General features: G+C 36.9%; 1 protein-coding gene across 3 annotated transcripts in view; it reads right to left on the bottom strand.

Moving 5' to 3' along the window:
• Window positions 1-211: 211 nt before the first annotated feature.
• Atg14 (autophagy related protein 14) overlaps window positions 212-14605 on the bottom strand; it is a 50441-nt gene continuing 36047 nt past the window's right edge. Inside the window, exons 8-12 of one of the 3 annotated variants that reach the window (XM_068367628.1) lie at window positions 14077-14224; window positions 13346-13522; window positions 11773-11899; window positions 11165-11275; window positions 212-2315 (exon numbers count right to left, since the gene is read on the bottom strand). In XM_068367628.1, the coding sequence (XP_068223729.1) occupies window positions 2097-2315; window positions 11165-11275; window positions 11773-11899; window positions 13346-13522; window positions 14077-14224 (782 nt within the window). In that variant the 3' untranslated portion in view covers window positions 212-2096. The remainder of the gene's footprint in view (window positions 2316-11164; window positions 11276-11772; window positions 11900-13345; window positions 13523-14076; window positions 14225-14605) is intronic. The other 2 variants (XM_068367629.1, XM_068367630.1) reach the window with 2 other exon arrangements.

The raw sequence follows: 14605 nt of genomic DNA, 5'->3' as shown, positions 1-14605 counted from the left end.
GAGAATTACCGTCAGGTATCACAGGGTTCCAACCCCCCGGAAACGACTATCCAAAGATATCATGTATAATCAGGGATGTACCCTAAGATAACCATAGCTATCTGCACCCCAAACAGACCTTACCCAGTCTACTCCACTAAGGAGAAGGATAAGTAAGGAGTCGTTACACATCCTATCACCTGTTATTTATATAGTTATTAAAGAAAACCCCTTTTATGTATCAAAAAGATTTTAATGGCAAGTATATCAACTGTACAATCACTACAGTATATCACAAGTAAAAAAGGTTCTAAAAACTTGTATAAATGTAAACTTAAAATACCATCATCATACATACAAAGAAAAATGGTGTTACACTTTTTTTCGTTTATAAACATTAAAGGCAATAATGGTATTCTACATCACAATGAATGTCTGGAATTAGAGACTTTTGCCCAGGGAAACAAAATCAAATGGCAATATTTTCTCATGGTAGGAGCAGACTAGAAGGTTTTAGTTGTTAAGAAATGTAAAAAAGAATATCTGATGAAAATACAAATTTTATCACTATCCAGAAGACAAACACTCAAACTAAAGCAAAAGAAAATTTTATGTGCTCATCACTTGCCGACTTTTTCATGAATTTAAAATCAATTCATTGACAGTTGTGAAGTATTTTTATCAATGTGAAAATAACTATTGATTAGTGAAATTTTTCAATATAAAACTGATTTTTGAAAGGCTATTACAAATATATTTTAGAAATACTCTTCAAAACTTTCCTAAATAAACATTAGGAAAAAATTTAGTTATTTTCAACCGATTTGTGACAAAATTAACCAGACCCTTTACCTCACAACCTTGGCACATGAGCACAATACTATTTTTCATTGGTTACCAAAGCAAGACATTAAAACAAAATTCATAACTCGAAATATCTGATAAAATGCATTTATCAAGACACCATTCTCTATCAAAACATGAGTCGAAACAAGGATTTCATCTTTGGCGGTTCCGAAAGTATGGTTCTAATTCGTTGGTTACCTTTGCATAGCAAAAACTTGGTCAATGCTGACTTAACATAATTATGGCCGGAGTAAAGAATTTTGTGAACGACAATTAGAAAATTTAAGAAACTTACTTTTTCTGTAAAATAATTCATGATGATTAAGCCAACGTATCACAAAAATCACACACAAGTTTTAGCCCAACTATTTAAATAAGACACCGATTTAAATTCCTGTGTGCTAATCTTGAAAAAGAGTAAGATAAATCCCAATTTTATGGTTCTGGATCTCGACTTCATATAGATTTAAACCGAACGGTAGCTTCACAATGTAAAACCCAACCTTGAAACATCAAAAATAGTATACTGGTGTACATTCTAAGTATTTAACGACAATTTATCGATGAGTGTGTTTAAAGCTTCTATACACTATACAAATTAGCTTCCTGTGATAAATATTTTGATGGAAATATTCAAAGGCAAAAAATTAAGAACACAAAAAATATGAAAAGTAGTATAAAACAAACTAAGAAATTAGTAAAAAAAAAATTCTTGTACAGTAGAAAAACCTGAAAAATGTACAAATATGTCTTATTGCTGGTGATGTGAACATCAACAATAGTCACTTTGTATATGGACAATAGATTTTTAAATTAAGATATGATAGAAGAGTAATACACTGACATAACTTTAAAAAAAACACGGTCTCAAATTGAATAGTAAAATCCAAACACTGTACAAAAGGAGAAATTCTATGTCAGCATATTACTATATCAACAATTGCACACATTTATAATAGCACCAAAGTGTGTAACAAATGTATATTCAGTTGTCCTACATAAACTCTCAATTTTAAAGTGTTCTGTAGTTTCAATAACTCGTGTGTGTAGGTACCACAGCAGAGGTAGGAGGTCATAAATAATCAAAGAAATGCAATCAAAACTTAAGCGAAAATGGTACCTATTAACTCCAACACTCTTTAATACTGAGACATCATATTGATGACACTCCGTCACAAGAAAGTACTTGACATATTAAATGACAACCCAGCATCAAGGGTCCAGGGAAGTGAAAAGGTACGTCATTACCCAAAAAAACTACGCAAACTGAATTATTTCTGAGTTCCTCCAAGACCTCGGAATAGAGACATAACGGAGGCTGCCGCCGACGTAACGATGCCGCCTGCGCCAGCTGCCATGCCACCTAAACCAGCAGCACCGTGCCCAAACTGTCCAACGTTGGCTTGGGAATATATGGCCGTAGAATTAAATGTAGAATATGCCTGATGCGTTGGTATGCTGGGAGGCTCGATTAACGGAAGATTTGGCACCTGAAAATACAGAGCCACATGAACTACACCATGTTCCGTCTTTCATTTTGTTTACTATACGTACTTACTTCTCAAACATTACAATGCACTAGTTATGGGAAATGGGAGACCACATTTATGGTGAGTATAATCCATTAAATCTACAGGACCTACATAACTGATATTGTATTCTTAATTTAAAACATATCAAGACAACCAATACTGTAGTCTTTAATTTACAACAAGTTACAGTACAGCATATGAAAAAGAAATAGCACATAAGAGAACAAAACAAACTGAGAAACAACACTAAAAGTGGACATTGTAGCATTCGATAGACCCACAGCAATGATTAATATAAATCAGCTAGATGAAACGCTAACATTTTAAGCCTATTCCACCTATGAAATAAATGTTAGGATGACAAAACTGTTACAGTACAGCATATGGAAAAGAAATAGCACATAAGAGAACAAAACAAACTGAGAAACAACACTAAAAGTGAACATGGTAGCATTTGATAGACCCACAGCAATGATTAATATAAATCAGCTAGATAAAACGCTAACATTTTCAGCCTATTCCACCAATGAAATAAATGTTAGGATGACAAAACTGACCCATTAAAACTCAAGTTTTAAGACTATTTTCTAGCTAAAGTCACTTCAGGTCCTCATTCTATCTGATATGAAATTAATATTCATGTGTCAAATGCTAAATCTTTACCTAAGAGAGAAGTGACAAGGCTTAAATACAGGTAAAGAAAATGTTCTTCCACTGAATTTTTTTTAAATATATTTAAAACTCTCTTCTTCTTATGAAAATTACTAGAAAACTGATCATGCAAACTTAAGATATAAAATCAACTACATACTGTACCACATATTTAAAGATGTATAGCAAGAATAAGTAAAAAGATAAAAAAATAAAATTTCAACACTGGCCTAAGTATAAGTTATAAAAGCAAGCAATCATCCACAAGATAATTAGAGGACAGCAGACCGTCTTCATGCGGTTAGTTGTAGCACGTATTGGTTTGGAAGCGCAAACTTCAAAATCGGTTGTCTGAGATGGTTGGTTCTGTATGGGCATTCAGACAAAAGAGGCCACAGATCTATAAGCCCCTCGCTTTGAGGCTAAAATGACGCCATAAGTCAACCTGTTGATCGTGGAGACAGAACTTATTTATCATCTGGCGAATCATGACAAACAGTGGAAAACCAAACAGGTGTAGATTCAACCGGTCCTGTAAAAGGGCATCTACCTTCCATGGTAAGGAATCTGGAACTGGTGAACAAAATTCCTCTGTATGTTTTGTTCAGTAATATTGCAAACATTTCCACATTCAGTCGTCCCCACTAATTCCAAATCTCTAGACACAATGACGGATTTAGGAAAGATACATTTGGTGAAATTTGGTTTACAGTATTACCATCATCATCATTATCCCCTGCAGGACAAATGCCTCAGATATATCATTCCACTCCTGTCTGTTTATGGTCTTTTTGGGCTCAAGCCATGTCGTCCTGATGGAAGTTCCTATAGGGTAGCTTCCTAGGGTATATTACAACTACGGCGATATTCCCAGAGAATTTACCTTAAGGTACCAGAATTCTAACTCCTGGAGCGAATATCCCTCCTGAAAGGGATATCGCGACATATCAGAGGACGTATTCTTGACACGCCACATGGCAATCTGCATCCCGAACAGAGATTTCGTCTCGCAGGGGGCAATTGGCAAGAAACGAATTCGGGTAAAAAAAAGGGGGAGCCGCTCCCAAGGCTCCCTATCTCCCGATTCATAAGCGTGCCTGGCGCCATCTGTATTCCTTTTTGTGTAGCTTAACAACTCAGTGTTTTTTCCTGTGTTTCTCGCAATTCTTGGATTTATTCTGCTTTTCATGGCTTCTCCGTCTTCGTCGGCCTCTGATAAGTTGAGTACCATGTCTTTTATGTATAAATGTAGGCTCTTGGTAAATTTTTGAGTGATTAATAGGTTTAATCTTTGTTACAAGAGCCGTAGCCTACCGGAGGCGTCATGGACGCTGTCGCTCGCTAGGTATAAGTTTAGTTAGTCAGAGCGACATTCCCGGTTGTTTTGCTTTAATAAAATTTAGCTATTTAGCATTACATAGGATTTCCTTTCGTGCTTAGTATTATTTTGGCGGAGTATTCGCCATTCTGGCCTACGCTAGGCCATGTAGCCTAGTCGTTTGGTCCTAGTACTTCATGCATGATTTTGGTTTTTCCGAGTGTATTAAAATTTTATTGAAGCTTTAGGCTATGTTTTATACATTTAAGATTGTGTGGAATATTTCCAAGATAGTATACGAGTGAGTTTCGGTGAAATAGGTAATCGATTCTCTTGGTGCCTAGGCTAAGTTGCTTATGGAGCATTAGTATACTTTCTCATACTCCCCGGTTGCTTTCTTTTCTTCGGAGAAGGTATGCAATCCCCTTCCCTCTGTTTAAGCCTTGGGCTTATCCCTAAGTGGTTTTTTCCGAATTTATTTTCGATAAAACTATACTGGGGTGTTACTGTACCTTCCTGTTCCAGTAAGTCTGGTTCAAAGAGGGACAGAACAACAGAGTTTTTTAGTCTGAGTCTGTGTTTGTCTGGCTTGGGGTAGAGTCTCCCTCGCTGGCCTGACACAGACAAAGGTGGCTTAGCCTCCTTAGGTCACTACTGAAGGTTTCTGTGGATATGATTCCTTCTTTTGTGATCTACCAGACTAGTCCTTGTTGCTGTTCTCGGGGGAGGATAAGTTTCTTTCCCTGGGAGTAGCAACACCTTCCTTGCTTTGGTCCTCTGGGAGCTGGCAAGTATTGCTGGCCTCCCCCCTTGGATCTCCCTTAGGCTGAGATAAGTTTCTTGGCTGCGGGTGATCTGTCACTAAAGCAAGGTTGGTAGGACCCTCTTTTGTCCCTTCCCCCTCTATCTCCGTAATGGCCTAGCCATTACAGTACTGTACGTCGTTCTACATCTGGACCTAGAATAGGTTAGGATGTGGGATTGACTCAGCCCCTTGCCGGCCGGCAGAGCTGCCGGCCGGCAAGGGTCTTATATTTTGAGTGCTGCCCGGACCTCCCTTGGTCCCTCTTCCATGCCTGCCTGTAGAGCCAGACGGCATTGGTCAGGAAGCCTGAATTAGATTCTCCCCTTCCTTATATGCACTCTTTCGGATTGCCGGGCTTGGAGGTAGTGTACACTCTTATCCCGGCATCCATCCTATTTTCTTCTAGTGCTGTACCCGACCCGACTGCCGGCCTATGAGGCCGGCAGCCGGGCGGGTGTAGTCCTCTGGTTCTTTTTCTGCCGACTGGCATCGGTCCTGTACCTTTGCCGGCCGGCTAATGTCAGCCCTTGTCTGCCGGTCACCAAGAGTGTGGCCGGCAGCTGGGTACTACCTTGTGTAGTTGCCGGCCGGCATTGGCTGTTGCCGGCCGGCACATGCATTTGAACCAGAGTTCTGCCGCCTTATAGCTGTTAAGTAGTATACTTTAAAGCTAGTCATGGTGTGTGCCGGCCGGCACGTAACCTCCTATACTGTACCAGTATTCTTCAATATAACATATACTGTAAGAAGAAAACTATAGTATGGGTTTTGGTACAGCACTGTGTGTTCTAACACTTTTGTGTTTTCTTGCACAAGTCCTTTGCTGTTGCCCTACAGATAGGAAAGTGAGTTCTTTCCTGTCTATTATCCAGGATTTTAAAATCATTGCTTAGGTGTGAGCTCCACCTGTTTCCTCTGGAAACTTTGCATTGGTTACTCTAGAAGAGATTAACCATTTGATTTTATTATCTGGAAGGCTGCAACTATGGGTTGTGAGGGAAACACAAGTGTGTGTCTTTCCTTTCTGAATTGTTATGCTATACTATGCATATCCAGTGATACATAGTTCACTTCTATGCAAGTCTACACCCACAAATTCTAAGCTTGTCAATCCTACGTCTTCTCTTCCTTCCCCTGCTTTTTTGCAATCTCTAGGGACTCATTCTTTTATTCTCAATATCCATTTATCATCTGTAATTCTTATTATATATTCTGCCCATGTCTTTTCCTTACACGTTAGAATATCCAATACTTTAGTTTGCTCTCATTTCCATGTTATTCTTTTTATTGTCCCGTAGTATTATTCCCATCCTTATTCTTTCCATAGCCCTTTGAGTTGTAACTAGCTTTCGTTCTAAAGCTTTATTAAGGCTCCATATTCCCAATGCAAATGTTAATACTGATAGAACCATCTGATTAAATGCTTTTCTTTTTACAGAAAGTGGTATTTTACTTTTCAGTCTAATTTTGTTTATCAAATGCTCTCCATCCCATGCTCATCCTTCGTTTGATTTCGGTCTCATGTCTAGGGGACACACTTACTCTCTGTCCTCAGTTCATATAAACTGTATTAAGAATCTCAAGTGGTTTATTCAAACCCCTTACTTTGTTTCATAGGAATCATACGATATGCTACGTCATTCATATAAGAAATAAGTGGATGCTTGTGACCGCTTACTTCAGTGAGCAGAGGGACATTAGGATCCGGACTACCAGTTTGGTCTTTTAAGTAGCTATTTAGCGATCCAATAGACTGGACCGAATTGCAGAAATTAGGGTTTCATAGAAGAAGGATCAAGAGTAAATATAAAATCTGAAGCTCTAAGAGAGGCTCTCAAACCTGTTATATGTTGTGCACTAACAGAACTCTTACTGAGTAGTAAACTAGACCCACTAGGCAAAACTTGAAGAGTTGGGCTTGGGTTCAAAACTGGGCAGGCTAGATTAGAGATTCTGCCGTTGGTCGAAGACTTAATGGCCTTCTTAGATTGCACAAAAGAAGCTAAGGATGACAAGAGCTTCTGAATCTCAGTTATAAAGGCTAGACTCATTAATGTCTGGAGTGGCATCATCATCATCCCTATTATAAGCAACTAGTCTAGATATCTCAGGATTTTCCCATAAACTAATAGCTAGTTTTCTTTCATGCTTGTAACTTTCCTTTTGGTCAGCAACTACTTGAACATATTTCAATAAAACAACAGAAACGCTTCTACATTCCTCACAAAGATTTTATAAATCACAATATTGGCCACATCACAAGCCACAGAGAGAAGGCAGGACGTGATCACCCAGACACAATTCTCTTGAACAATCTACACAGTCTTCTTCTTTCCCACCGTTATCCCCACATTAAGGGGTCGGTTGCCTAATGTGCCCTCTTCAATGCCTTCTATCAAAGGCATCCTCTTCCGTCAAACCTCTTCTCTCCATATCATCCTTCGCCTTAACTCACCATCTAATTCACTGCCTCTCTCTCATCTTGTCCCCCTTACGGATTCCTCCCAAGCCCTCCTCAACAATCTACACAGTTATTGCTACCGAATCCAAGAGACAACATCTCTCAAAATCACGACTAACCTAAATGATCCTTTTATCAATTTGGAAATAAAGCATACACAAAGTCGACCAGATAATACAATATTTATACAGACTGAAAGATACAAAATGGTGCTGTGAACTCAAGTCATGGCTATTGCCATTAGCTGCTAGATTATCTCAATACTACACTAGAGGCCTAAGCCTACTGAGAGCTAAGGAAAGGGCTTCAAAGGGAGAAGCAATATGAAAATCAGGAGAGGTTCATGGAAATAATATTTACAACTATAAATCACCGTGTATTTATTTATCCTATTGATAATTACTTTAAAGGATTGTATCCATAACATAATAATATTTTTCTTGATACAGTATTAGATGTATATACAATGACTGATGCATGCTGAAATATTGTCCAGTAATCTTGAAGATCTTAATAGCCAACTACTGAATTGTAAGTCTTTATGAATTAGATTATTTGCTGGGTTAAATAAAAATAAAAAAATGAAAAACTGGAATTAATATACTTTTGACTATTGTTAGGATTGACAGATTAATGTATACTGCACTTACAGTATATGTTAGTCTATTGTATGTTATGGAATGATAGGTTAACCATGGCACACATTTTTGAAAAGCAACTATTTGCAAAGGGTTTCTGGAATTTGACCCTCATTAATTAAAAGACACATTTGTGGGAGTTCTTGAGCTGTAACTCCTGTGAAAAACAGGATACCGTGTACCTTAATTCTGTTAAAAGTCGATCTTACACACGATATAAATAGGCAATGCCACTCTTTACGCCGTTTCGCCTCAAGACATTCCCGACTTTACGTTGCTTATCCTTAACCCTTTTACCCCCAAAGGACGTACAGGTAAGTTTCACAAAAGCCATCCCTTTACACCCATGGACGTACCGGTACGTCCTTGCAAAAAAATGCTATCTTTTTTTTCATATTTTTGATAATATTTTGAAAAAATTCAGGCATTTTCCAAGAGAATGAGACCAACCTGACCTCTCTATGACAAAAATTAAGGCTGTTAGAGCAATTTAAAGAAAATATACTGCAAAATGTGCTGGGAAAAAAATAACCCCCTGGGGGTTAAGGGTTGGAAATTTCCAGAGCCTGGGGGTTAAAGGGTTAAACATTAAATATAAAAACTATATGCACATTAAGACGATTTACACGACCTTACGTCGGATGGTCTCTCCGTTGCAAAATAACAATGAAAAATGGCTAAAAAAAGCAAACTAAACAAAATTCTTTAAGGAAAATTAAAAATATACATACATTCAGTATGAAAATAATAGTATACATACACAAAAAAAATATAAAATACAAAAGAAAAATATAACGCTACGTTTGATGAAACCATTTCTATCCTTCTCGAAGGTACTGTATACAGTACAGTACAAGTACGTGCATGTATCTTGATTGAATCGCTATTAGCTTCTTTACTTTGCTTAATCAAACAATTAATCAATGAATGATTATCAACTTTATGATATGCTTAACCCTTTTACCCCCAAAGGACGTACTGGTACGTTTCACAAAACACATCCCTTTACCCCCATGGACGTACCGGTACGTCCTTGCAAAAAACTGCTATTTATATTTTTTTTTGCATATTTTTGATAATTTTTTCAGAAACTTCAGACATTTTCCAAGAGAATGAGACCAACCTGACCTCTCTATGACGAAAATTAAGGCTGTTAAAGCAATTTAAATATATTATATTGCAAAATGTGCTTGAAAAATAAAAATAACCCCTGGGGGTAAAGGGTTGGAAAGTTCCAAATAGCCTGGGGGTAAAAGGGTTAATGTCTAATTTGTGCCTTAAAAATAAAATTAAAATAAGCAAAAATACCTCAAATTCTAAAAAAAGATTAACCCTTTTACCCCCAGGCTCTTTGGAGATTTCCAACCCTTAACCCCCAAGGGGTTATTTTTTTCCCAGCACATTTTGCAGTATAATTTTTTCAAATTGCTCTAACAGCCTTAATTTTTGTCATAGAGAGGTCAGGTTGGTCTCATTCTCTTGGAAAATGCCTGAATTTTCTCAAAAACTTATCAAAAAATATGAAAAACAAATTTTTTTTAGTATTTTTTTGCAAGGACGTACCGGTACGTCCATTGGGGTAGAGGGATGGCTTTTGTGAAACATACCAGTACATCCTTTGGGGGTAAAAGGGTTAATGACATAGGGCAGGGTATTATTGTATGTATAAATTACACATTTCAACAATACTACTTTCAACATAAATCCCCCTCTTCAATAATCTTTACATTCTCCCGTCTGTTCCTCAAAGTCTGTTGCCTTCCTGTGTCTTTCATACTGTCTTAGAATGAATCTCTTCTATTCATTGATCCCTACTTTTTTGTTCTATCAAGGATTATTCAACTTTTGATGTCTTTCTGGAAACTTTTTAGTGTCTGCTAAACGATAAATTTCAACTTAAGAATTTTCAAAGTTAAGAACCAGTGAGTAATAAATTAAAAACTATTAATATAAGTGCAAAATATAAAACAAACTCACTAAAGTTTTTCTTAATGGCATTTTATTAGGCCCTAATAGTTGAAAATTTTCCCGATACATGTGGGCTAGCTCACAGTAATAGTGAGTTTAGGAAAGGGGACGGAGGTTACGAACTGAACACAATGGTTAATTACCGTATGTTGAACTCAGGAACTTTTCAATATAAGAACCCATTATTGAAACACTTCTTGTTCTTAAGTAGGGGACTTACTAAATACATCCAACCTGCTTAAAAAAGGGATTTTGACGAAGGAAAAATCTATTTCTGGAGAGAGACCTGTGACGGCCGGTGAAAAGGGTCCTTCTTTACACTTTTCTAATATAAATCTTCCAAATATACTAGAGAAAGATAAAAGCATGGAATGCAGAGGTTACAACCCTCGCGCTATCACCTTGTGGGTGTCGTGTATTTAACAAGGGCGTGTGAAAACCACTATTCACAGGCTGTCTTCCATTTAGATAATCCCTTCATCAAAGGGGAGGGCCGTGACAGGCCCTAGAGAATACAGTTGGGCTACCCCACCGACACCTACTACTCGCGCTCTCCAGGTCATCCTTCTGTTTTGGACTTGCCCGCAAAGTCGATAAGTGTTTTGCTCAGTGTAAATTTTTAATTTCATGCGCATTATCTTTCAATGGATTACAGTGTCTTTCACAGCACAAATTTATAGTTTATTATGCTCTTGCCTCCTAGGCTGCATAAGATCAGTGATGATCTATTTTGGGAAACGATTACAGAGGAATACCTTTAAACAAAAAGCTAACCGAATAATCATTTGATTTAAGAAGACAGTCTCCCACCACCCAAATTCCAAAAACCCCTGGAAGTAAAAGTTAACAAGTAAACTCTATGCAATTGTTGATAAGCATAGCATGCAATAAGCCCGCTAAAACAGGGAACTTTGTAAATAAACTCTGCATTGATACAAGGACTTAGGGAAGAAAGCACACCCCTACCAAGTTATAAGGAAATCCTTCAAACAATTTCTGAGCTACAGCTGTGTAAGTACCAGAGGACCTTGGATAGCCCATGGATATATGTCCTCTGGGCCCTTCGGGCCAGTGGACCTACGAATGAAAATAAATAGAATCAAAAATGAAAAGCACAAGTAAGATTACAATCAACATAAAATAACCTAATTCATAATATGGAAATGAAAAGTGAATTTAAAAAAAAACTTTATGTTCTCGCCATGATTTAGTAAAATATGAGAAACATCTGCACCCTACAGTAATTTCCAATTTTTCTCATCAAAATCACAAGTAAAGTGTCTTAAATTTAAAAATAGATAAGTGGAAGATAGAAGCAGATTTTAAGCAACTTCAATGTATACCTTTACTCTTGTAATACTCTCACCTTCAAGTTGTAAGAGACTTTACCAAGATTTGCATCTTATCTTTAGATTTTAGACTTTTCTAGTCCAGAAAGAGAATTCTCCAAGATCTTACACATTCACTTTAGATTTTAAACTTTCCTAGCCTCAAAAGAGACTTTTCCAAGATCTACACCTTCTCTTTAGAATTTAAACTATCGCAAAAGCATATTTGAACGATAGAGTCCTTACCGTTTCCCACTCGGCCGAAAGCGTATCAGTATCTTCCTCTTCCGATTCGGAGCCGTCTGCATTTTCCTCCTCCATACCTTCCTCCATGCTTTCGACAAGTGACTCGTTGACTTCGAAGCTTCCCTGTCTGTAAAAGGCAACACTATAAGAATTTCTATGAAGATTAATACATCAGACAGTACAATGAGAGATGAAAACAACATATATTCAATAAAACCTGTTCAGAGAGCAAGATAGAGTTCACTTCCTAATTTACTGTCCCAAACATCAAAAAAGCTCTTAAATCCCTATACAATATCTGTGATTTTATAGAAAGTCTGTGATCTTTCTTATAAAAAATACACATATCTCCCACGGTGCTTATTTATGCAAATTACTTATAAAAGGAACAAATATGGAGTCACTGTATATCGAGATTGATATCTTTCCTCAGTCCAAAGGGGATTTTCAGCCAAGACCTCAGTTTTGCATGTGCGATAATATCAATAACAGACCATAAAATCTCAAAATAATTGGAAGGATCGGAAACTAACGTTATGTATTACATAAAAAGGGAAACTAACACCAAAACACTAATATATACTCATCCAAGAACAACAGGTGAAGGAAATGAGTAGCATCAATTAGAGAATAATAAAACCTTATCCTCTATTATTGTTCGCTCTCTATAAGCTAAAGAGAAAAAGTGAGTAGTCCACCACTCCGTGAGTACATGTATATATAAAGGTGGCTAGTAACCCTAGCCAGCCCCTACCCAATCGCTGGGTAGGGTTGCCAGCTCGCACCAAAAAGTCTAATTGTCTACCTTCCAGCTTTGCTGAAAGAATATCCATCTACAAATAACGGAAGGCTTGTTAGTTAGGTGAACAAACTACTCTTAAAACAACAGTTATAAAACTAAATGCATACTTGGAGTAAATTATGAATCTGAAATTACATTTAGGATAAGTAATGGCAGCCAAAATGAAACAAAATTTGAAGGACAAATCAATCTATTCTTTGAAAGATTCCAGAATTTCTTATACAGCCTCAAATACAAACACTAAATTTCCAATTTGTTTGAAAAGGCTATGTGAATACTCCTTCATTGTCAGATAACTGGCCAAGGCAAAAAATCCCAAGTTATTTTTAAATGAAGATGCAGACCACTGATGGAAGTCTTTGAAACTATTTACCATATATTCATACCATTTGATAAAATGCCAATTTTGAAACCAAAATTTTAATCACTTAAATTATGCTTTCTTTCAGTAGAGCAAAAAATATTCCTGCAGAGATTTTCTTCCTATGCAAAAAAAAAAAAAAAAAAAAGTTAAAATTTATATATGGTAATGCTAGAATTTTTTATAGTATCAATCTCCCCTATTTAGAGAAGAGAAAGTGTCTGGCTATATATATAAATATATATAATTCTTTCCGGTTCCGTTGAGCTCTCCCTGTCCCTTGGGTAGGGGGAGAGGGAGTAATCAAACCCTGGTGAGAGGAGGGGGGGTTGATGTGAGTGTGCTTATCTATCTAAATATTTAGCCGTTATTATTGACGGGTAGTGTACACTAGTATTATAATAACCTACCTGCCTAAATCCGCAACCTGGGCATCTAACAAGGCCAGAAGATTGGGAGTCGTGTGCGTAGGTCTTAAGTGCTGAACAGGTACATTTTGAGAAAAGCACAGATATATAACATTGGTGTTTAGACGCGCAACCCGTCGCACAAACTGTTGCTCGTTCAGCTCAAGTCTACCAAATTCACTGAGAAAAAAGGAAAAGGATTTATTAAAATGCATAATATCACTGTAATGCGATAGACTTTAGCCATTCATTAGCACATCGCATAGTTATAACTAAGGCTAAAGTAAAATTTGAGGTTACCATAAGATACTACAGTACATAATGTAGTTCATGTAAAAAATTGGGCAAGCATTCTCAAAAGCATATTGAAACACTCGGTACAATTAATATCACTAACATTTGATTTCAGAAGTACTACTTCATTGTTAAAGGTACAACAAAATGTCTAGGACTTAGCCAATGAAGTATTTTATTTCAGAAAAACACATCTTTGACAGGAATAAAAACTGTCAGAGTACTACAATTTACAAAATACTTCCTAACTTTACCTAATTTTCAGATGGCCTCAGTCAAACAGACAATGTTGTATAAAACTATCCACCCAATAATCTTCTTGATTTTCATAAGTTTCTTAAATTTCATTAACAACAGCACCAAAAAAGCAGAAAATAATATAATATTACCATAACTTTTAAGACACCTAAGAAAAAAAAGCTTTTCGACTCGATTCATACCTATAATTCAATTTCTTTGGTAACGGAACATCTAGGTAGAATGCCAAAGTATCGACGAGTTGACTGAGGTACGTAAGGCCGGCACAAACGTTGTATCCGCCAGACCGCTCTGCGTCGGTGCCATCTTCTTCGCCACCACTGTTGACTACTAAGAAAGTGAAAAACCTTTTCAATAAGAGTCAAAACAAGTGAACAATATAAAAAGTTATAAGATCATCCACAATGATAGTCAAAACTTCAATAACATAAACAATCACACCTTAACGTTCATAGGTAACAGACACACAAGCAAATGTTGAAAGTCTAGCCTACGGTGAAATACGGATAGCTGTCCTCGAATTCTAATAGCCAGGCCTTCTCAATCATGAGGCTCAATACTACACAGTATTCTAGAAGTTTTATTCCAGCTGTTACCAAGTTGTGGAATGATCTTCCTAATCGGGTAGTTAAATCAGTAGAACTTCAAAAGTTCAAAGTTGGAGCAAATGTTTTTATGTTGACCAGGCTGACATGAGTCTTTTTATTGTTT

This window comes from Palaemon carinicauda, chromosome 45, assembly GCF_036898095.1.
Source record: "Palaemon carinicauda isolate YSFRI2023 chromosome 45, ASM3689809v2, whole genome shotgun sequence".
Classification (NCBI taxonomy): Eukaryota; Metazoa; Arthropoda; class Malacostraca; order Decapoda; family Palaemonidae; genus Palaemon; species Palaemon carinicauda.
This window is presented reverse-complemented; position numbering and strand designations above follow the sequence as displayed.